This window comes from Oncorhynchus mykiss, chromosome 8 (assembly GCF_013265735.2).
Source record: "Oncorhynchus mykiss isolate Arlee chromosome 8, USDA_OmykA_1.1, whole genome shotgun sequence".
NCBI classification, from domain to species: Eukaryota; Metazoa; Chordata; class Actinopteri; order Salmoniformes; family Salmonidae; genus Oncorhynchus; species Oncorhynchus mykiss.
In genome coordinates this window covers 18,924,879-18,948,186 of record NC_048572.1, presented here as the reverse complement: position 1 = coordinate 18,948,186, position 23,308 = coordinate 18,924,879, and the positions used below count along the sequence as shown (strand labels likewise).

Genomic DNA, 23,308 nt, shown 5'->3' with positions numbered 1-23,308 from the left:
CAGTTGAAATAATGAACTGAATACAAATAATGTGCTATGATTTCAAAATATTCACAGGTCTAATAGCCAAATAATAGTGAGTAAATATCATTTTTATTACTCTTGCAGACGACATATATCTGTCATAGGAAGTTGCATAAAAGCAAAACTGACAGGTGTGCAGAGACTGAACACTGTGACGTCAATTATTTCTTTTGGCCTCCAATCGGTGTGGATGTCCTGCGTTACAGATGTTGTGCGCTCCCTGCGCAGTGTTATCATGATACGGACAAAAGGCCTTTAGCACCGCATGTTTTTTAAAGAAGCAAAGGTGCTCACCTGTGATTCGAGATGATTGGATATGAAACAATATGATGCTTTTTCTTTTGCGTTATATGTTTTTTTGTGTTGAAATACGGGCCTCTCATCCGTCGTGAAAATAGCTGAGAGGGATGCCATTTAACTGCGTAAACATAATGGCTTTGGCTAAGCATCATCGACTCATTACGTGTGTGCTGCTGTTCTGTATAGTGACTAGCATTCAAACCCGGTTCTCTCAAACAGACTTGAAATCTAAAATATCGGGGGTGGAGGAGCTCTTAGAGGAATTCCGCAAGCAGCTCCAACAGGACCAGACGTATACCAGGGAGGAGGAAGAGGGAGTGGACGTCTGTCTGGCTGATTTCAACGCCGTAGAGGAGCACATCATCCGAGCGACTGCCTCCATTGAGCAGGGAGCCACCTTCCTCTCGGCTCCTGACCGGGTGTACAGTTGGAAAGACTGTCTCCATGCCTGCTGTGCAGACCCTCACTGCACTGTGGCGGTGGTCCAGGAGGACATGAGACAATCGGACGACAGCCTCAGCTGCTATTTGTTCAGCTGCACCTATAGAAATAAAAACGTTTGTTCATTCGCAGCACAGGCAGGGTTTAGCACCTACAGTCGGGCTCACAATACAACAGGACACCTCATCTCCTCCAGTGGCAATGGAGATGTGAACAAATTGGTCAATCTGATTAGGAGACCCGAGGAAAACCCTAGAGTTGACGATGGCACTCAAATGCCGGGTGAGGTTCTGTCTGCTGTTAATTATATTGAATATAAATCACAGGTTTTCAATAAGATACAATATAAATGCATGTGTATTGCTTATGACAAATCATTCATAATACATAACTGGTTGCTGGTAATTCTGTTCTCACAACCACTAGCAATTAATAATTTGCTATTGCCCCCTGCTTCTAACATGAGATTTAATCTGAGTGAGTCCAGGTGTGTTTGACAAGGTTAGTTCTGACTGGGCTGTTTCCAGACATGGACGAGCCGCCCCGCAGTAATGCTGGCCAGGATGTAGTTATCCAGCTGCCCACTGACTGTGCGGTACTGGACGGCCGGGACAGTGTGGACGACTATGGGGTCACCCACTACGAATGGGCGCTGGTGAAGGGTGAACCGGCCATCAACATGAAGGTAAACACTAACACTGAAGAGTGCACTGAAAACAATGAAGCAGGTGTCATTGGTTAAAAATGTGAGGCAGGTAGCCTAGCAATTTAGAGGCTATCCAGCAGCCGGAGCGTGGCCCGGGTCTGCCCAAAAAATTGCCGGCAAGTGAGCTGGCAATTGGAGGGTTGTTGGTTTCAAATCCTAGATGCCATCGCCTGCCGGTGTGCCCTTGAGCAAGGCACTTAACCCCCAACAACAACAGCTCCACGGGCGACCAGTTGCTGGTAACCTCCTCTCCAACCGGTATGCATGTGTGTCCTGTCTGAAGATGGATGACGAGGAGGAGACCTGTCTGACGATTGTGGCACGTTTTGTGAGAATGGAGATGCCAGACTAGTAAATTGGGCTAACAAACAGAAGTTAGGTTTTGTAGAAATGCCATCAGTGCATGTTCTGCAAACAATACAGTGGATGAAGGCGCGGCATGAGCGTGGTGAACAGATAGACGTGGTTATGGACAGCGAGGAAGAAGGAGAAGAGCTGAGTGGAGGGAAGATGTGTGTTGAGGAAGAATGGTGCCAAGTACAACAAACCGTACTCTGCTGTCTCTGATGGCTCCATAATTGAACCTGACGAAATGAGGATGAATATCTGCGATGGCAGGTGTGAAGAACTCTGAGTCTGGGACTCAGATGGTCATGCAAAGGATGATTCTGGCCCAGTAGGAGCGAGATTTTGTGGGGAAGTTGATCCCTGCCTTTTGGCTGACCCATATGTAGTCTCAGGCTGGGTAGAAAACAAATTGGCTACTGTTAAATCGGTGAAGGTAGCTTGAAGTAGACTTGTGATGATTTAAAGTCTTTCTTCCACCTAGAGGGAGCGGGCGCTTCGTGTCACACGCCTCGTGACAAGACCTGTGACTTGCTTTGCTCTCCAGAGCAGGGCGCCTTTGAACAGAGTGGTTACTGGGGTGGTGTTAAGTGTTGAGGTGGAGTTACTGAAATGGAATATTCCCTGTGTGTGATGCCCGCTGTTTGGTGCGACGCAGACCCGGTGGCGAGCGTGGTGGAACTGAGAAGACACTGTCTGTCCTTTTGGGTTTTGAAGCAGAGCCTTTACCTGAGAAAGCCATGTTAGTATATGTCAGTTATCCATTGATAGCATTTATGCCGAACCCACTAATGTATTTCAGACGCCAAGCTTATGGTCATGTTGCAGTGGTGTGTAGGAGGGAGATTCCGAGATGTGAGCAGTATGCAATGGGAGGGCATGGGACAAAGGAATATGTAGTATTGGTGGAAAAAACAGTGTGTGCCAATGTTGCTGGGGATCAGAAATGCCTGGTGTGAGAGAGACAAGTTGAGGTTGCCAGTGTCAGAGTAGAACAGAAGGTGTCGCATACTGAGGCAGTGAAGAGAGTAGAGGATGATGGGTAAAGGGTGAGTAGTAGGCCTAAGCCGATACAGAGTGGTATGGCTTCTTAGCATTCATTGCCATGGTTATCAACTGTACTGCAGAATCACAGAGAATAGATGATGTGGTGGCAGCTGCAAAGACTTGGGTGTACAAGTATTACTGCAGAAGTTACAAGGTGTGTTGAACGAAAGTAGTGGAATGGGTATTTTTTTTAATTTAAAAGCGAGTAAGGGGTTTGTTGGTGCAATTTTTCCCCTTTTCATTTTTGTATCACAAAATGTAACGAGGTCGACCATACACTCCCGCTCAGTAGATGGCGACATGCACAAACAAATGTGCCAAAGCCATGATACCAAAGAAGACGTGTACTTCTGAGGGCTTGGGATGAAGCAGAAGTCACGTTTCGGTTGGACCTTGTGTACAATTGACCAATAAAGTGATCTTCATCTTCATCTTAAAAGATGGGAAAACAGAGTTTAGAAGAAAAACGTTCTCCTCAGAGTTGTAATCTCGAACGTCATAATGTTGCACTGTAGGTAGCTCTGACATGGTAGGTCTGAGAATCACGGCTGTCTCTTTGTTATAAAGTGAGCCATACACTTGAGGTATAGAGTATGGATGCTGTGTTTGCAATAGAATACTGAGGTGTAGGCTAGGCTATAAAACAGCTCTAATTTAGAACACACACAGTTAGCAACTAACCTGATGTGTTTAGTTAGTCATGTGTAGTTAGTCAACATGGATGTTTGCATGGTGCAACCAGAGATCCATGATACATTGCTGCATATATGCAGATAAGAGGTTATTATATCCCAACCTGACCCAGGGACAAGAGCCCTATTGTGGGCTAAGAAGTGATGTGAGTTTTTAGTTATTGTGGAAAACTCGTCATAAACATGACTCTCTTAACAAACTTGGCTCTGATAAATGCTTTGTGTCGTTATGACATGGCGTCCATGAAACCAGCCCAATGTTTCCAGTAGACTGTGTCTTTGCTTTCTGTCTAACATTTGATCCCTTTACCTCTGTAGGTGACCCAGCCAGGGTTACTGAAAATCAGTGATCTACAGGAGGGTTCCTTTACCTTCCAGATGACTGTCACAGACACCGCGGGACAGAAGAGCTCAGACAATGTCACTGTGACAGTGCTGGCTCCAGAACACCAAGCTGAAGGTGACAAACACTTCAATCGCCTCTCTCACTGAAAGATATTACCAGCCAGATGTGCCTCATGTTCATCTATCATTAATTAGTGGATCTCGCTTCATTTCTGGCTAACATCAATAGCAATGTTTTGTTGTTGTGGTAAAATGTATTTGTGCTTTTCTGTGATCCTGTTGCCTGTAATGAGTACGAATGCATTACAGACAATGAACTTTGCACTGCAATTAAATCCTTGCCTCCATGGATTGAATCCATTGGATAATGAAAGCGAGTCTGCTATTTAGTGCTCAAACGAATTGAGCAGTGCTCCCCTAGTCAAATGTCTGGCTGCCTGATATGGCCATATCCATATGAGCAGGCAGGGAATAATTGTAATCTATTCACTGCATTGAGGGGCCATGGATGAGATATGCACATATGGATGAGATAAGAAACTCAGTCTGGCGTTCAACTTACTCTTGAAAGTTGTAATAGTAGACAGCACAAGGTGCAATTTTGAAATAGAGACCTATTTAAACTTGTTAGAAATGTCCATATCAACTAGCCCATGTCAGCTAACGTTTTTCAGCTAGGTGTTTTAGCCCATTTTGTTGTAATGTTTGAGTCAACGAAATATCACATGAACACACACAAGACATGACAAAATGTGTAGAATTGCAGGAAATGAGCTTTAAAACTTGTCTGGAGCTGTAGATCACTGTCACAAGGCCTATATAAGATGTGTCTAAACCTATAAACCATGAATATCCTCAAAGACAGATGTTACAGTAACGTAATGGGAACAATATACTATTATTATCCATTTTTTTCTGTCTTATCCCGAATTCCAACAAACATAAGATGGGTGAACTATTGAATACACAGAACAGCACTTTAACAAAGCATCCATAGGAAGGCTTTCAAGTATACCTGGGGACTGTCATACCATGACGGGAAGCAGAATTGTCCAGAACGCTCTGACGAGGATTTCTGCCAGAGCTGTGAGTCACTCAGTCTGTCTTCCTCACATGGATAGCCACAGGGAGGCAGGAGCTCCTGGAAATGGTTGACTTCACTGTAAAAATAAAGGTTAACCCTGGGAATTGGCCTACATGGATAGGGCTAAATTGAAATGTTTCTTAAAGAATAAATAGGAAAAGCATATGCATAACCATGGTAGCAATAGAAAGGGAATAGTTTGGAGATAATGGGGAAATTATTAGACCAAAGGAGAGGACACAACAGTTCACATGACGCAAGTGTGCATTTTACATTTACTGTACTTTTTTCCCACATTTGTTGATAATGAAATCTTCTGGGTACATTCAGTAAGATGATAAGACAGTTCCTGGAAAATGTGGGATAGGTGCAACATAAGACCAAAAAATGACAAGGGTTTGAGTGAGAGGACAAACTGGTGTCTCTATGTGGCCTCTCCACAGTGTGCACAGTTCCTAAGTCATTTCAATGCATTTTATGACTCAAAGAAGAGTTTTCAACTCTAATTTTATTTTTTGAGCTCTCCTAGCTGTGCCGTTGAGGAACGAGAGCAAGCACACTTGTAGTTGCTTCGTTTGGAACACAACCCTGCATCCTCCACCATCACATGATTGTTTACGCAATTCCCCAAAACTTTCCATTATAAATTGCAATCTGGATCAGGTGGGCATCATTTGAAAGCTTGTTTTGTTGCCAACATGACTAGCTAAGTTATACAATACAATCTTACAGTGTTAGGCTTTCACAGGGCAATTCAGAGAAACAGGTCATCATTTTGGTGCACATAGAACGAAGTCATGCATGCATTCAGGTGCGTGCATTCAGGTGCGTGCATTCAGGTGCGTGCATTCAGGTGCATGTTCTGCGGCAAATTTTCTTCACAATAAACAAACAGGCTCATTCTGTTCAGAACAACCCAGTATGACGACATGTCATATTGTAACTGTACATCAAACATAGTGATCATAAACGTTGACACTGTATATGACATGACTTTTATGATTTGGAGATGTGAAGAGCATATTTGGAATCAAGGGTGGTCTGGCTTGCTTGTATGACATCAAAGCAGTATTTATTATAATCCTCAACATCTCATCTTTCAAAATACATGGAGTCATCTTAATTTACAGCATTTCCCTCAGACCAAAACAAAGTTGCCCTACTACCGAGAGGGATGTGGATAACTTGTCGCGAGAGGTGTTCAAGTTCAGAACATCTGTCACTCAAAACCCACACAGCAGCTGTCAGTCAAAACCCATGTTCCCGTACAGCCACTGCATTCCAATTTAAGCTCTTATTAGTGCCTAAATCTGCCATTTTCAACCTGTACAGTGCCTTGCGAAAGTATTCGGCCCCCTTGAACTTTGCGACCTTTTGCCACATTTCAGGCTTCAAACATAAAGATATAAAACTGTATTTTTTTGTGAAGAATCAACAACAAGTGGGACACAATCATGAAGTGGAACGACATTTATTGGATATTTAAAACTTTTTTAACAAATCAAAAACTGAAAAATTGGGCGTGCAAAATTATTCAGCCCCCTTAAGTTAATACTTTGTAGCGCCACCTTTTGCTGCGATTACAGCTGTAAGTCGCTTGGGGTATGTCTCTATCAGTTTTGCACATCGAGAGACTGACATTTTTTCCCATTCCTCCTTGCAAAACAGCTCGAGCTCAGTGAGGTTGGATGGAGAGCATTTGTGAACAGCAGTTTTCAGTTCTTTCCACAGATTCTCGATTGGATTCAGGTCTGGACTTTGACTTGGCCATTCTAACACCTGGATATGTTTATTTTTGAACCATTCCATTGTAGATTTTGCTTTATGTTTTGGATCATTGTCTTGTTGGAAGACAAATATCCGTCCCAGTCTCAGGTCTTTTGCAGACTCCATCAGGTTTTCTTCCAGAATGGTCCTGTATTTGGCGCCATCCATCTTCCCATCAATTTTAACCATCTTCCCTGTCCCTGCTGAAGAAAAGCAGGCCCAAACCATGATGCTGCCACCACCATGTTTGACAGTGGGGATGGTGTGTTCAGCTGTGTTGCTTTTACGCCAAACATAACGTTTTGCATTGTTGCCAAAAAGTTCAATTTTGGTTTCATCTGACCAGAGCACCTTCTTCCACATGTTTGGTGTGTCTCCCAGGTGGCTTGTGGCAAACTTTAAACTACACTTTTTATGGATATCTTTAAGAAATGGCTTTCTTCTTGCCACTCTTCCATAAGGCCAGATTTGTGCAATATACGACTGATTGTTGTCCTATGGACAGAGTCTCCCACCTCAGCTGTAGATCTCTGCAGTTCATCCAGAGTGATCATGGGCCTCTTGGCTGCATCTCTGATCAGTCTTCTCCTTGTATGAGCTGAAAGTTTAGAGGGACGGCCAGGTCTTGGTAGATTTGCAGTGGTCTGATTCTCCTTCCATTTCAATATTATCGCTTGCACAGTGCTCCTTGGGATGTTTAAAGCTTGGGAAATCTTTTTGTATCCAAATCCGGCTTTAAACTTCTTCACAACAGTATCTCGGACATGCCTGGTGTGTTCCTTGTTCTTCATGATGCTCTCTGCGCTTTTAACGGACCTCTGAGACTATCACAGTGCAGGTGCATTTATACGGAGACTTGATTACACACAGGTGGATTGTATTTATCCTCATTAGTCATTTAGGTCAACATTGGATAATTCAGAGATCCTCACTGAACTTCTGGAGTGAGTTTGCTGCACTGAAAGTAAAGGGGCTGAATAATTTTGCACGCCCAATTTTTCAGTTTTTGATTTGTTAAAACATTTCGAAATATCCAATAAATGTCGTTCCACTTCATGATTGTGTCCCACTTGTTGTTGATTCTTCACAAAAAAATACAGTTTTATATCTTTATGTTTGAAGCCTGAAATGTGGCAAAAGGTCGCAAAGTTCAAGGGGGCCGAATACTTTCGCAAGGCACTGTATATATGGATACCAGTGTAAAGGGCTACATAAATGAAACGTTGATCATATTGTAATATAATAATACAAATAATAATAAAATAGAGGGCTGTAGGTTTCCTGTGTGGACTTGCGTGTACTAGGTTGGATTGTAGTTTTCAACTGGATCGTACTAAGATGGAGTGTAGTTTGAGACTTGAGTGTACTAGGATGGATTTGTATGGATGCTGTACAGTCTGGAATATCAGAGCAAGGAGGGCTGCAGTAAATTAATGATGAGCAGGTGAATGTGTGTTAATACTGTGTCTGAGAGCCCAAGATGACCCTACCCTGTCCTCTACAGTTGATGGGAACAGGAAGGCAATGACCCACCCTGCAAGTCTACCCAGCCCACACAAGCCTGTGGCCCAGCCAGAGGAGACTGAGGACCACTCCATGGCCCAGGGTGGACCCAGGAAGACCATGGAGGAGGCCAGACCAACTCCACCACAAGCCCCACAGACTCCACAGTCTGGTGACTGGAGCAAGGCAGTGCCCCGAGTCCTACCACTGCCAAGTCACAGTGAACAGGAGAGCCCTGTCCATCAAGGTGCTGTCATTGTGTAGCTATTATCTAGCTAGCTATTGTGTATTTACTACCTAGCTAGCTATAACCCAGTAGGCAATTCCATGCACATCAAAACACCATATAAACAGATTTAAACACAAATCTGTAATGGTTAACATGAACTACAACTGTGAAGGAATTAAATCCATTTGGCATGTCTGCACATCATTCTGGTTGGCCAGAGTTTTGTCTGTGCTAGCGGAGAGCGGAAGGTTCTTTGTGTGACAGTAAGTGCAGAGAGAGGCAGATTCTCCCCTGCAGGCAGCCATTGAGCCTCCCCCCACCACCAAACACACAAAGCTGATCTGGAAACTTTGGGGCAAAGCAGAATGCAGGCCACAGGGGCACTGTGAGACATGAAGGGCTGGGACAGGAGTGAGCCTGACAGGGGTCCTTCATTCCCATGTACCCCCTGAGCGGTGGAGCAAAGCACTCCTCTGTCCTCTGATCCCTGGGTTAGGCTAGCCTGAGACAGATGAGGCAAGGTACTTCTCATTTTACCTTATCACAGACCACCTGCCAAAATCTCTCCCTCCACCTCTCTATGTTCCACCTGACCAAATCACTCCCTCCCTCTCTCTATGTTCCACCTGAACAAATCTCTCCCTCTCTCTATGTTCTACCTAACCAAATCTCTCCCTCTCTCTGTTTCACCTGACAAAATCTCTCCCTCTCTCTATGTTCTACCTAACCAAATTTCTCCCTCTCTCTATGTTTCACCTGACCAAATCTCTCCCTCTCTTTGCTCTCTCTATGTTTCACCTGACCAAATCTCTCCCTCTCTATATGTTCTACCTAACCAAATCTCTCCCTCTCTCTATGTTTCACCTGACCAAATCTCTCCCTCTCTTTGCTCTCTCTATGTTCCACCAGACCAAATCTCTCCCTCTCTCTGTCCCAGCAGAGCCCTGTGCAGAGCCCCCTGCTGTGGGGCCATGTAAAGGCATCTTCCCACGCTGGTTCTATGACCCTGTGGCTGAAGAGTGCAAGCACTTCATCTACAGAGGCTGCAAGGGCAACCACAACAACTTCCTGCAGGTGGCAGACTGCGTCAATGAATGTATAAAAAAAACAGGTGGGATTTTGCTAGTAGAGTACATTTTTGAAGAATTATCTGGATTCTGATGTGCATCATCATTACATATTGTATGAGGTGTATAGAATATAGGAATAGAATTATGCAAATGAATAATGGAAACAAAATTATTCAGGTCCCGCTAACAAGCAAACGACATTGGCACCTCCCCCCACCACCAAACACACAGAGACAGGTACATTTAATTATCTTGTGATAATTACTCCTGAACATGATCATTCATGACCTTAATACAATCTCTCACCTGTTTCAGTCTTACCCAGTACATTTCCTGCGGAGGCCCCTAAAGTGACAATGAAGTGGCCAGAGATCAAACCACTACCAGAGCGTGACATGCTCCCAATATCCAAACCACATTCAGTAATGGGAGGACACCCAGGGCCTGAGTCTGGTCTGTTCAGCACCTGCTGCTTATCTGTTGATCTTTATTACAAAGGCTGTTTTGAATTCAAATTAACATTTTACCTACACACTGAAGAAGGCTGTAAAACCGAAACGTCTGTATGCTATCCCTGATGCAGTGAAAATAATTAAAACATTGAATAACGAAGGAACCTTTATGCAACATCTTCTTGAGTCCAAACCCATTACATCCCTTTGTTTGTCTGAATTGGCGGGTTTTACGCACCAGCCAAGCTTCTGGGAGAGCGCCATGATTCTCTTCTGATCTGTTCTTCATCCTTATCAACTTATTAAAACTCTGTAATATTATGTTATACATGCAGAAATACAGATCGTATATGACAGTGTCTGTGACTTGTCTTTCTCTCTCTCTTCTCCCATGCAGGTGCTATACTGCCATTGGCTCTAGGCCTGATCATCACGGCTTTGCTGCTGCTCATGATTGGCTGTCGCCTGCGGTTGGTCCGCCACAAGCTGAAGAAGGCCCGACCCCTCACCACTGAGGAGTCTGATTACCTCATCAATGGCATGTACCTGTAGCAGCATAGACAGGGATGAATGCTCCACAGAACTAGAATGAGAGGTTCCAAGTCCCTTCAATTCATTCTATTTATATGGGAAACCCCAACACTGTCAGTCAACTGTTGGCCAGGTGGAGTCTTCATGATTACCGAACAAACTTTCTACATCACGACTGTGTACGACTTCTTCAGGTGCACTCGATTTAGATAACTCGACGTGCGAGGTAGGCGGCGATCACTCTTTGGAATGGTCTCAAAAGTGCAAACTCTACCCACACAGCACTCCAGGTGAGATAAATCAAACACAGCTTTTAACAGGAAATACATGTTTTTGCCACTTTTGTACACTCACTTAGTGTACAAACTGATGGTTGTCTGCACTTAGGTTTGGAAAGAGATGCTTTCCTTTTTTCTTTCATGATTTCTTTCACCCTTAAAGATGTTATTTTAATATTACAACAAAATGTCAAAGTCATGGATGTATATTTTCGTGGAGATATATAGTACTTCATCCATTATGTAATACTCTTGCCACTGTTGTGCTATGATGCTGTATATCTATTAGACTTGGCGTAGAATTACAATTTTTACCAGACTATTTTGAAATATGGAGATAGCGAGATATGTAATTTATTGTAAATTCCAATCATTACTGAAAATGATTTTGTTATAAAACCAAGTAATTCCAGAAAAGCCCATATCAAGCCATAAAGCATTCTAGGATGTGTCTGATATGGTATGTTGTTTTTCTTTATCATCTATGTAGTTTCAATGTTGATGTGTAGATAGATGTATCTCAAAAGTCTGTATGCACACAGTTTGTGTGAGATAGTAAAGTTAACTCTTGATCAATATGTCTTGTGATTCTGTGCCAAAGGCTTAGGAGTATTTTAAATTGGTAAGAGATGCAATCTGAATATACAATGTGGATTCTTCCATCTCTGTTCAGCTATTATATTCCACCTTTTGCCACTCCTGTCATTTGCCGAAGATGTGGCAAGAAGTGGAACGTTAGCTAAAAAGTCTGGTACACAGACTAAATTCTTCCTGCTCTACCATATATTTTTAGAATGGCTAGGAAATGGCAGTATAGAAGCCGTCTTCAACAGCATAGACAGCTTGTAGCAATAAACACTCCATAGCACAAAAACATAAGCATATTTTTATTTTCATTTTTGCCATTCCAGAAATTGTGAAAGCCATAGCTCATCCAATATTCAATTTTTTTAAACAGACATTCAATCGCTTTGCATTAAAATGTATTTTGGCAACGCACCGGCTACCTTGTTTCACACACACACACACACATATATATATATATATAATATATGTATGGCTCTGCTTTGTTTAGTGTCGGCAATCAGTAAAGCTTGCAGTCTTGTCATGGACACCAGAGGCAGCACACAATAAATCATGGGGGAAATCACAACCCTGAATGTGTGCACGTGTTCACATGTGTGTATACACACTCACTCCCATATGTAGTTGGACAGTGAAACTAACATTTTAAATGTGGCTCTGTACTTCAGCATTTTGGATTTGAGATCAAATGTTTCATATGAGGCAACATTATAGAATGTCACTGTTTATTTTAGGGTGTTCTCATATTTGTTTTACTAGTTTAGAAAGGAAAGCACTATGTATCTTGTCCCCCATTTAAAGAAGTCATAAGTATTTGGACAAATGGGCTTATAGTAGTCAAAAGTTGAGTATAATTCTTAACGCTTGACTACATCAAGCTTGTGACTCTACAAACCTGTGATGCATTTGCAGGTTGTTTTGGTTATGTTTTGACCAATAGAAACTGAATGAAGAATGTCATTTTCATTCAAAGTGAGTAATGAAGCTGTTTCTGAACCCTTCTGAATGAATCATGAATAATGAGTGAGAAGGTTACAAAGGCTGCAACAAAACAAAACATGCTAATCTCTCCCCATTACCAATAACAGAGGTTATAATTTAGGGGTCTTTGTACCTGTAAACTTCTCACTCATCACTATTCACAATTTGTTCAAGATCACCCATAACATCCACATGAATGTAGAATTGTTAAGAAACATCTTCTATTCTTACAATAAATGACTCATAAATAACCCAATACATCATTGCCCATTCACTTCCTATTAGGCGACGACGCTGATATATGTTAGCAGAGCAGCAGTACAGATATCTACAGTCAGATCTTCAGATGCACTCTAAAGTAAGTGGCTGAATAATCTCTTCATCTCAGGCTTTCCTCATCAGAACAGTCTTTACACTCAGCTTTGTTTGGAGCTGAAATGCATTATTGTGAAATGGTTGATTTGCAAATCAAGATGTAACCACAAAAACTAAATCTTGCAGCAAATCAAAAGGAAAATTCACAACCAAAAAAATGCAGGCCAATATATATATATTTTAAACAACACTCGACACATTCTTCTGTTCAATCTCCAGCAGTCGTTATTCTGACCTCAGGGGTTATTCCTCAGCATGATACTCTAGTTAAAGGAGAAAAAACAAAATCACCATGGTTTGTTGTTTTCAAAGAAATCCAATGGCTGTTGTTGGAACCCAAAGTAGTCTCCTCCAGGTTCACATTGAAATGTGGAATATGGACAGTCTGTCACCTCAAAGTTCATCCCTGTGAGAAAGAGGCAAAACATTAAGAAATGGACATAAAGAGGAAATACACTATGTCAAATCATATCCACCTCCTCTTGTCATGCAACCATAGGTTAGAGTTAGACACTTCCATGCACAAACTGTTATAGAATGCCCCACACCATGTGCAAAATCCAAATGTCCCTATGGTTATTTGATTTCTCCATCTCTTCAGATTTAACCAATGAAGAACTAGTATATTATGCAGTAGGGGTGAGTGGGGTAAGTTGAACCATTTTTTACATTCAGCATTACTCTGTCAAGGGGAATATAGTATTCTTTCTAACAAAGATATATATCTAGATATATTTCAGGATGAGGTTTCCCTGGAAATAATCAGCATATGTAAACAAAACAGTTCTGAAAACATTGCTTGTTCTTTTAGCACAACTTACCATAGATATGGGGTTAATTCTGTACTGAATAAAATATTACCACTACCTTTTAAAAAAAAACTCTTTATTTCCCAAACGCAATTCAACACAATTGCTTTTTTGTCTTTTAATAATTTTAAGCATATTTTAAACACAGGCTTATATTCTACCTCATATCTTAGTGATAATGCCTTGCATTAAACCTGGGAAGTAAACACTTCAATCTGCTCAACTTTCCCCAAGGAAAACGTTTTGACTATATTAGCCCACACAGCTACAAGGATTGACTGTCATGCTATGTTTAGGACCTCATATTGTAGCTTATATAGACCCCATCTGATGTATAGATTGTTAGGGGTGTCATGATGCTTGCATCTAAACCAGTGTAGGTAATAAATAAAACTAAGGAATTAGACATTTTTGGACCTAACATGCTTACCACTTTTTCCATGTGGTTTCTTCCTTCAGACTCCATGAAATTATGACCTGTCCTAAATATTTGGTCAAATTATACATTTTGTGTATGGTTTCCTTAGAAACAAGGGTGACTCAACTTACCCCACGCTTTCCTATAATGAGGCTAAATGTCACTTCCCCTCAAGAACAAGGATGATACTTCTTGCATGAGAGCATGTCAATTGTATCATTGCTAAATACCAACCATCAAACATATCAAATAGTATTTACATGAGATTTCAACTCTGAGAATCCATTGATATAATTCCAAAGTATCCACACATGGTTTGTTTCACACCACACGTGCTTAGCTGAACAGCTTTAATAGCATACAAAACAAAAATGTGCAGCCAGTTGCCATAGTATGGAAGAATCAAATAACGATGACAAGCAGGAAACTCAGCCCCATGATGTACTCCAGGCCACACCATTTCACCGTTGCCCACTGTGTGAAGGAGAGAGAGGGGAGAGAGTAGGAAGTCACTTCCACCTGGACCACTGCTTCTCTTTGTCTGTTAAAGGCACGTAAATCACCCCCATCAGGGGCTTCATCTTGGTGCTGCCGTCCTCCAGCTTGTCGTACTGCTCCAGCATCTGGTTCCCTCCAGCCGGCCCCACGGGCAGAATCAGCCTGCCGCCTGGCTTCAGCTGGTCCAGGAGCTGGGAGAGGAGATTTAAGGACACTCACTGGGTCAGAATAAGATACCCTCCAAGGCAAAACATTTCAAATTTCCCACCCCATCAGACTAGTCTTCTCAGACATGCTGTTCACATTAAAGGGCGGCTGAAATGACTGATTTAGCCCCGATTTCAATCCTGACTTACTGAGAACAAGATTTACAGTTGAAGTCGGAAGTTAACATACACCTTAGCCAAATACATTGAAATGCAGTTTCACAATTCCTGACATTTAATCCTAGTAAAAATTCCCTGTTTTAGGTCAGTTAAGATTACCACTATATTTTAAGAATGTGAAATGTCAGAATATTAGTTGAGAGAATTATTTATTTCAGCTTTTATTTTTTTCATCACATTCCCAGTGGGTCAGAAGTTTACATACACTCCATTACTATTTGGTAGCATTGCCTTTAAATTGTTTAACTTGCGGGGAACGTTTTGGTTGGCCTTCCACAAGCTTCCCACAATAAGTTGGGTGGATTTTGGCCCATTCCTCCTGACAGACCTGATGTAACTGAGTCAGGTTTGTAGGCCTCCTTGCTCACAGACGCTTTTTAATTTCTGCCCACAAATGTTTGTTTATAGGATTGAGGTCAGGGCTTTGTGATGGCCACTACAATACCTTGACTTTGTTGTCCTTAGTCCATTTTGCCACAACTTTGGAAGTATGCTTGGGGTCATTGTCCATTTGGAAGACCCATTTGCGACCAAGCTTTAACTTCCTGACTGATGTCTTGAGATATTGCTTCAATATATCCACATCATTTTCCAACCTCATGATGGCATCTATTTTGTGAAGTGCACCAGTCCCCCCTGCAGCAAAGCACCCCCACAACATGATGCTGCCACCCCTGTGCTTCACGGTTAGGATGGTGTTTTTCGGCTTGCAAGCCTCCCCCCTTTTCCTCCAAACATAATGATGGTCATTATTGCCAAACAGTTCTATTTTTGTTTCATCAGACCAGAGGACATTTCTCCAAAAAGTACCATCTTTGTCCCCATGTGCAGTTGCAAACCATAGTCTGGCTTTTTTATGGCGGTTTTGGAGCAGTGGCTTCTTCCTTGCTGAGCGGCCTTTCAGGTTATGTCAATATAGGACTTCTTTTTTCTGTGAATATAGATACTTTTGTACCGGTTTCCTCCAGCATCTTCACATGGTCCTTTGCTGTTGTTCTGGGATTCATTTGCACTTTTTGCAACAAAGTACATTCATCTCTAGGAGACAGAATGCGTCTCCTACCTGAGCGGTATGACGGCTGCGTGGTCCCATGGTGTTTAAACTTGCGTACTATTGTTTGTACAGATGAAATTGCTCCCAAGGATGAACCAGACTTGTGGGAGGTCTACAATTTTTTTTCTGATGTCTTGCCTGATTTCTTTTGATTTTCCCATGATGTCAAGCAAAGAGGCACAGTTTGAGGGTAGGCCTTGAAATACATCCACAGGTACACCTCCAATTGACTCAAATGATGTCAATTAGCCTATCAGAAGCTTCTAACGCCATGACATTATTTTCTGGAATTTTCCAAGCTGTTTAAACACACAGTCAACTTAGTGTATGTAAACGTATCACCCACTGGAATTGTGATACAGTGAATTATAAGTAAAATAATCTGTCTGTAAACAATTGTTGGAAAAAATGGCACTGTGATAGACTGTATCCAGTTTGCTGAGTAGAGTGTTGGAAGCTATTTTGTAGATGACGTCACCGAAGTCGAGGATCGGTAGAATAGTCAGTTTTACTAGGGTAAGTTTGGCGGAGTGAGTGAAGGAGGCTTTGTTGCGAAATAGAAAGCCGATTCTAGATTTGATTTTTGATTGGAGATGTTTAATATGAGTCTGGAAGGAGAGTTGACAGTCTAGCCAGACACCTAGGGATTTATAGTTGTCCACATATTCTAGATCGGAACCGTCCAGGGTGGTGATGCTGGTCGGGTGTGGGCAGCGAACGGTTGAAAAGCATGCATTTGGTTTTACTAGCATTTAAGAGCAGTTGGAGGCCACGGAAGGAGTGTTGTATGGCATTGAAGCTCGTTTGGAGGTTAGTTAGCACAGTGTCCAAAGAATGGCCAGAAGAATACTGAATGGTGTCATCTGCGTAGAGGTGGATCAGGGAAAGGTAATAAGGTGGATCATACCCTTATCTTGCAAATATCAGTTTTAGACGAGACTGACTTTATGACAAAAATGATCCTACCGTAAATTAATAGGCAGAGCGTTTAATTGCTTAAATCACTGAACAGGCGCATATTTTAGAAAGGCTTCTATTTGAGCCAGGCCTCTATTTCCTTAATGTCCAGAGCTTTTGCTTATTTGCATAGTTAATTGTTTCCTTCCAGCATTTGAATCCATTTCTTCATTTCCTGCACTAATGTGTTATCATTTACACACCGTGTCACGTTTCTTTTGGGTTAGTATGCCTCCATAAAATTGTATTTTCAGTAGTTCTTATTTTCACCACTAGAGGGTGATCTGGCAATTTCTATTGTTCTGTACTCCCAAAATTGTTGACTGTTTTTGTGCGTGCCAGTTAGATAGCAGTTCTCAGCCAATGGCAAGCAGTTTATTACTGGCTATAAAAAGGGATGATAGCCATAATTTTTTTATTTAATGCAACAAATCAAACCTCGTAAACAATTCATGGTAATCTTGTAAACAATTTATTTAGACCAAGCGTTGATTTACACATTGTAGTAAATTTCGACAGTAGAAGTGTTTTTCCGACTCATATCGATACCACCGTTTTGAAACAGAAAAGTTGGTTTTCCACTCAGTCGCTCTTTAACATGCAATGTCTAGCCTGAGTAGCTACAACTAAATAGACCAGGGGACTGTTTGACAAAATAGCACAGTATAGAGCACACCAACATTCCCTGAGACTGACTGACCAAAGCCCACAATCACAAATTTACATGTTTCATCTAACAGAGTTAGTCAGTGCTGTTGTTGATCTCTACTCTGAACACAGCATTCCTAAGGATGGTGGATTTAGGTGATGTGGCTTCTATTAGCCGGGACCCCTTTGATTCCTTCAATTGTGTTTTTCTGTGGTTTGGGAACTTACTGCTTGTGGCACGTTGGGTGCTGCCGCGCCCACGTGGATGGCATCATAAGGCGCCTCCTCTGGATGGCCCATCCGCCCGTCTCCCACTGGAACACAACAAACAGTCACCAGCTGTCACTCACATGCTGCCAGCCACCCCGCAGTGCCAACATTATAGCTGCCAAGCAGGCCGCACACTGAGAAGCAGAATGCCAGGGCACACAGCAGAGCTGTGAGATGACGGCTCGGCCTCATCTCTGGCCTATGAGGCTAATGCTGGTTGACTGCAGGGCACGCTCATTGACTGCAGGGCACGCTGGTTGACTGCAGGGCAGGCGAAAGCAGATACTCTCCTTTCAATAATTCAGCAGAGTGCTGCACCCACATCAATTAAGCTGCTTTGTGTTGCTCTCCCAAGGAATGACCAATATTCATTAGACTCCTTTGAAACATTCCTTATTTTACAGTCAGTGCATCGCCAACCCTGTTTTAAGCTTATACAGTGTCTAGTGGAAGTCTACATTTTAAAGTAGATTTAAGTCAGAGAAGGTTTGAATAATGCTGCCCATCAATGATTCTCAACCAAATTGACTGATGTTTTTGACAAAATCAATGGATATATGTTGCCCTAAGAGTTGTGCAAGGTTGGTAGAATCTTATTCTAAATGATTAAGAGCTCTAATGGCTGCCAATGGTTCTTCCACCAAGTGTTAACTATAGGGTGTGGAAGCATATGCAAGCAATACATCTTCATTTTGTATTAACTTGGAACCTTTTTCACTTTGAAAAAATGTGGAGTAGGTTGTGTAGATCGGAAGGACAAATATCAAATAGAATCCCTTTTTAGAATAAGGCAGCAAAATGTGAAGACTATACAAAGGGGTGTGTAGGCTTTCACTAGTGATTATTTTATATTTAACTGACACATTTGTACAATACATATTAATAACCCAACAATACAAGTCACCAAATTAGAGAGAAAAATGTCCATCTTGCTTTGTTGCTTTTGGGACTTACCTATTAGTTTGACTCGACCAGATGTTATCAAGCTGGGGTCATCTTTCTTTACATTGTTAATAGAATCATCTACCAGTTCCTTGATGTGGTCAATTCCTATCACCTTGCCTTTGGGACCTACCTGTTAAATACAATAAATTAGGAAGGTCTGTGCCATCAAACATGACACAGAACCCAAAATATCCCCAAAACCTGAAATGGACAATTTACCAACTGTCCCACCAGAATACATTACCTAATATGTTATGCGTTTACCCATCATCATGTGTAGCTCACCATTCGTGCAAAGCATGCAGATAGGATTCCACTGCCAGACCCAACATCCAGAGCTTTGGCCCCATCATACAGCTGATCATGCAGTAGCTCCAACGCATAGGCGTGCTGGGGGAGAGATCAACATACAACTGCATCAGCACTGTACTTGTAAACCTCTGGGTATTGCTCAGTTGGTATAAATGATAAGAGCAAGGCGATCAATGTTTGATACGCAACAATTTAAACAAATATTAAAAGTAAAAGCTAGACCTACCATGTGTGGCGCACTGATGGTTGCTTGATAGCCTTTGGGTGCAAAGTGAGGGATAGTTAGTTACTAACATTCACCAATGGCTGGGTTATTGAATTTGCACTACACTACTTTATTATACTACAAGAAATAGGCACACACCTATTGACTGTGGGGAGTCCATGTAGGGGTTGCTTCTGGAGAAATGGCCTCGGTCTGTGGCCAACATGACTTCATAGACCTTGTCTGACTTGATGATCCCATTTTCTGAGGACACAGGAAAACAGTGTGATTCTCCACAGTGGACAATGGAGAGTCACAGACTCACAAACACTGCAGTGCCTTCAGAGTAGACTAATCCCCCCACAGGAGGCTCCACTGACAACTGGTACAAACACTAGGAAGTGCCCGCGACAGCCGGTGCTGCTGCTCTCATTAATACTCCCCCAGACCCCGGGCCCCAACCTTACCACTATGTTGCTCAGTGGTCACAAGGATACATTACACCTGCATTCCCAACAGTTTTAGATGAACAAGTAAGAATTCTGTCCCTTTAACTTTTTGCACATTTTGTTATGTTACAATCTTATTCTAAAACCTTACTAAAACCTTACCAACCTTACTCAACACACTCTACACACATAATGACAAAGCAAAAACTGGTTTGTAGAAATGTTTGCAAATGTGTAAAAAAAAAACAGAAATACCTTATTTACATAACTATTGAGACCCTTTGCTATGAAACTCAAAATTGAGCTCAGGTGCATCCTGTTTCCATTGATCATCCTTGAGATGTTTCTACAACTTAATTGGAGTCCACCTGTAGTAAATTAAATTGATTGGACATGATTTGGAAAGGCACATACCTGTCTATATAAGGTCCCACAGTTGACAGCGCATGTCAGACAAAAACCAAGCCTTGAGGTCAAAGGAATTGTCTGTAGGATTGTGTTAAGGCACAGATCTTGGGGAAGGTACCAAAACATTTCTGCAGCATTGAAGGTCCCCAGGAACACGGTGGCCCCCATCATTCTTAAATGGAAGAAGTCTGGAACCAACAAGACTCTTCCTAGAGCTGGCTGAACCGGCCAAACTAGGCAATTCGGGGAGAAGGGCCTTGGTCAGGGAAGTGGCCAAGAACCCGATGGTCACTGACAGAGCTCCTCTGTGGAGATGAGAGAAACTCTGCAGCACTCCACCACAGGCCTTTATGGTAGAGTGGCCAGACGGAAGCCACTCCTCAGTAAAAAGCACATGACAGCCCGCTTGGAGTTTGCCAAAAGGTGCCTTGACCATGAAAAACAAGATTCTCTGATCTGATGAAACCAAGATTGTAGTCTTTGGCCTAAATGCCAAGCGTCACATCTGGAGGAAACCTGGCACCATCCCTATGGTGACGCATGGTGGTGTCAACATCATGCTGTGGATATGTTTTTCAAAGGCAGGGACTGGGACACTAGTCAGGATCGAGGGTAAGATGAACAAAGCAAAGTACTGAGCAATCCTTGATGAAAACCTGCTTCAGCACGCTCAGGACCTCAGACTGGGGCGAAGGCTCACCTTCCAACAGGACAACGACCCTGAGCACATAGCCAAGACAGCAAGTCTCCGAATGTCCTTGAGTGGCCCAGCCTGAGCCCGGACTTGAACCCGATCAAACATCTTTGGAGAGACATTAAAATAGCATTGTGCAGCGACGCTCTCCATCCAGCCTGACCGAGCCTGAGAGGACCTGCAGAGAAAAATGGGAGAAACTCCCCAAATACAGGTGTTCCGAGCTTGAAGCATCATACCCAAGAAGATTCAAGGCTGTAATGACTGCCAAAGGTGCTTCAACAAAGTACTGAGTAAAGGGTCTTGAATAATTATGAAATGTGATATCAGTTTTATAAATTTACAAAAATGTCTAAACCTGTTTTTTGCTTTGTCATTATGGGGTATTGTGTGTCGACTGAGAGGGAAAAACAATCATTTTTAGAATAAGGCTGTAACGTAACAAAATGTGGAAAAGGTGAAGGGGTCTGAATACTTTCCGAATGCACTGTATATGCACACAATCGGCTAGTAGGTTCATGTTATGTTTTTTTATTCACTTGAAAGACCAACTCTTACAAAAACGTCATGTTCTGAACCCACGGTGTGTGAAAATCATTGTTTAGCTTAGAGAAACCCTGGAGGATACAAAGAACACTAAAGTCAGGAATTAGCATGCATCGTGAGTTTGACCCGTTTAAATCCGGCTTAGGCTAACTTAAGGTTTGCAGCTGGTGAGTAGACCTAAATGGGTCAGCATGCACATAACAGGGGAGGATGGGTGTTGCTAAAAATTTACCCAGAACTCAGCTTTTGGGAATAAAATATTCCACCACTTCAGCATCACATTTTACCCCATGTTTATGTATCCCTGGATGCAGTGTTGTGCATGTTATGTTCTCAACATGAAATGTGTCCCCTTTTATGTCTATACAATATCACAAATGTAAACAAGGAACAATAAGGTGCATGTAAACCCAAAGGGATTTTGGCAAAACCAGCCCTAGTACCAAAGTATCTGCTGCAGTGCTTTGCTGGACACTGACTGTGTAAATATAGCCAACTAGATATGCTTGCCAAATCATGTTGGACACAAATATAGGCAAGCCAACCAGCTGCTCTCTGCAGTCTGCACCAAGTCTTCAGGAGATCTCTCGTTTTTTAACAAAAATATCTTCCTATTAAATGGGTGATTTTGAGCAATATGTTATTATCTATTAGATTTCAATCTAAATCAGCTAACTTTCAATGAGCTAATCCACTTCCTTACTGTATGGCACACACACAAGAAAACAGACAGACATTCGAAAAACAAATGTTAGCTGGTTCACAGCAAGATTAACTACCACAGTGGTGTGTCAGGTGTGACTACAAATTGAATGAAATATTGCACAACTACCTAGGAGTGCGGAGTGTGACCAGTAGTAGTAGTCTGTTGTTATAACAACAGGGTGTGATCATGCCTCTCTCCCAAGGAATGGCACATCCTAGCTTGTTCGCAAACTACTACACTACTGTCCATCTTCGCTTCTGTTGTAAAAACATAGACATATATACACAGTCGAACTTCCCATGTATGTAGTTAGTAGGCTAGCTCACTAATAAACGGTTTCAGGATTCACATTTCTCCACATATGCCATACATATCCCATGAACTGGCTAGCTAGCAAATTAGCTGTTTCTTTTTTGGTTCCGCAACACTGCTGTTGTAGGTAACAGCAGGTAACTAGCGTTAGCTACTACCAAGCCAAAAGAGGTTGGGGAAAACAATAATGTACATTATTGCATTGGTGGCATATAAAATATCGGAAGCTCTATAAATACGACTGCCTTGAATTAAATGAAGCCACTAGTTACTGTTAACACGCAATTATTAACTAGTATACTGTGCTGACAGGTGCAGATTTGCCAACACCCGCCTGATATTACTGTAGCGTGACTACAGAGGAACACATTGGCTGTGGTAACTAATGGAAACAGTGTGGTGTCCCAACGGTTAGCTAACGCGGTAAAAACTTTAGTAGCCTCCCATTTCTAGCCTAGCCCGACCGTTGCCACCATGCTTTGGAGAAAGCAGCAATTCTTCTTTCCCCATTAGATCTCTAAACCAAAATGATTAATTATCCACTTTATATAATGAGTAAACTTACTGCGAAGGTTGTTTACAAGCTCTGCGTGGCTGGCTCCTCCTGATTTCCAGGCCATTATTACACACACTGCGGAGCAGGTAGAGAGCCTCTGTCAGTGCCGCGCCTGCGCCAACTCCTTTGCCTACGAAACTGACAACCTCCTAAAAAGATGGAGGGGAAACGTCACGCGACATAACTCGCAGTGTGCAGCTTTTTCCACACGGTTAGTCCCTGAATAAATTGTGTTGACATATTAGTTAAAAAATACGATATTTAATATTTAATTTGTTTTTTTTTGACGACTCAGAAATGATTGCCGGAGCATGTAGCTATCTTCCACGTTCACCCACTAGAGGGGCGTGAGAACTTAACTCATTAATGAATTAGTGACG

The 23,308-nt window shown here is 42.2% G+C and overlaps 2 protein-coding genes and 1 long non-coding RNA gene across 4 annotated transcripts; 1 reads left to right on the top strand and 2 right to left on the bottom strand.

The window, feature by feature from the left end:
• Positions 1 to 80: 80 nt before the first annotated feature.
• LOC118965498 lies at positions 81 to 5,028 on the bottom strand. Its single transcript, XR_005052826.1, has 2 exons — positions 4,916 to 5,028; positions 81 to 865 (listed from the first exon to the last, which is right to left on the bottom strand). It is a non-coding gene; the product is annotated as an uncharacterized LOC118965498 (long non-coding RNA).
• On the top strand, positions 402 to 12,631 carry LOC110529537 (low-density lipoprotein receptor-related protein 11). 2 transcript variants are annotated; one of them, XM_021611790.2, is made up of 8 exons: positions 402 to 1,047; positions 1,293 to 1,450; positions 3,874 to 4,015; positions 8,256 to 8,501; positions 9,424 to 9,594; positions 9,731 to 9,790; positions 9,869 to 10,006; positions 10,403 to 12,631. In XM_021611790.2, exons 1-8 carry the CDS (start codon positions 432 to 434, stop codon positions 10,555 to 10,557), a joined length of 1,686 nt encoding a protein of 561 aa, XP_021467465.2. In that variant the 5' UTR covers positions 402 to 431; the 3' UTR covers positions 10,558 to 12,631. The 2 variants fall into 2 exon arrangements, with proteins under 2 accessions (XP_021467465.2, XP_021467467.2); XM_021611792.2 differs by lacking the exon at positions 9,731 to 9,790 and having other exon boundaries at positions 10,403 to 10,831.
• On the bottom strand, positions 11,689 to 23,189 carry LOC110529539 (protein-L-isoaspartate(D-aspartate) O-methyltransferase). The gene is made up of 8 exons (XM_021611794.2): positions 22,938 to 23,189; positions 19,417 to 19,521; positions 19,279 to 19,310; positions 19,026 to 19,130; positions 18,750 to 18,870; positions 17,754 to 17,839; positions 14,502 to 14,671; positions 11,689 to 13,161 (listed from the first exon to the last, which is right to left on the bottom strand). Exons 1-8 carry the CDS (start codon positions 22,990 to 22,992, stop codon positions 13,149 to 13,151), a joined length of 687 nt encoding a protein of 228 aa, XP_021467469.1. The 5' UTR covers positions 22,993 to 23,189; the 3' UTR covers positions 11,689 to 13,148.
• Between the last annotated feature and the right edge of the window lie 119 nt (positions 23,190 to 23,308).

What these genes read in the sequence shown, in the direction of transcription:
- LOC110529539 (XM_021611794.2), bottom strand. Translation starts at nt 22,992, where the DNA reads ATGGCCTGGAAATCAGGAGGAGCCAGCCACGCAGAGCTTGTAAACAAC. An exon ending in GCTTGTAAACAACCTTCGCA is followed by an intron (nt 19,522 to 22,937) that starts GTAAGTTTACTC and finishes CTGTGTCCTCAG; the next exon opens with AAAATGGGATCATCAAGTCA. An exon ending in TGGTCGAGTCAAACTAATAG is followed by an intron (nt 17,840 to 18,749) that starts GTAAGTCCCAAA and finishes GTTGTGTTCCAG; the next exon opens with TGGGAGACGGGCGGATGGGC.
- LOC110529537 (XM_021611790.2), top strand. Translation starts at nt 432, where the DNA reads ATGCCATTTAACTGCGTAAACATAATGGCTTTGGCTAAGCATCATCGA. An exon ending in GGAGAGCCCTGTCCATCAAG is followed by an intron (nt 8,502 to 9,423) that starts GTGCTGTCATTG and finishes CTGTCCCAGCAG; the next exon opens with AGCCCTGTGCAGAGCCCCCT. An exon ending in TGAATGTATAAAAAAAACAG is followed by an intron (nt 9,595 to 9,730) that starts GTGGGATTTTGC and finishes AAAATTATTCAG; the next exon opens with GTCCCGCTAACAAGCAAACG.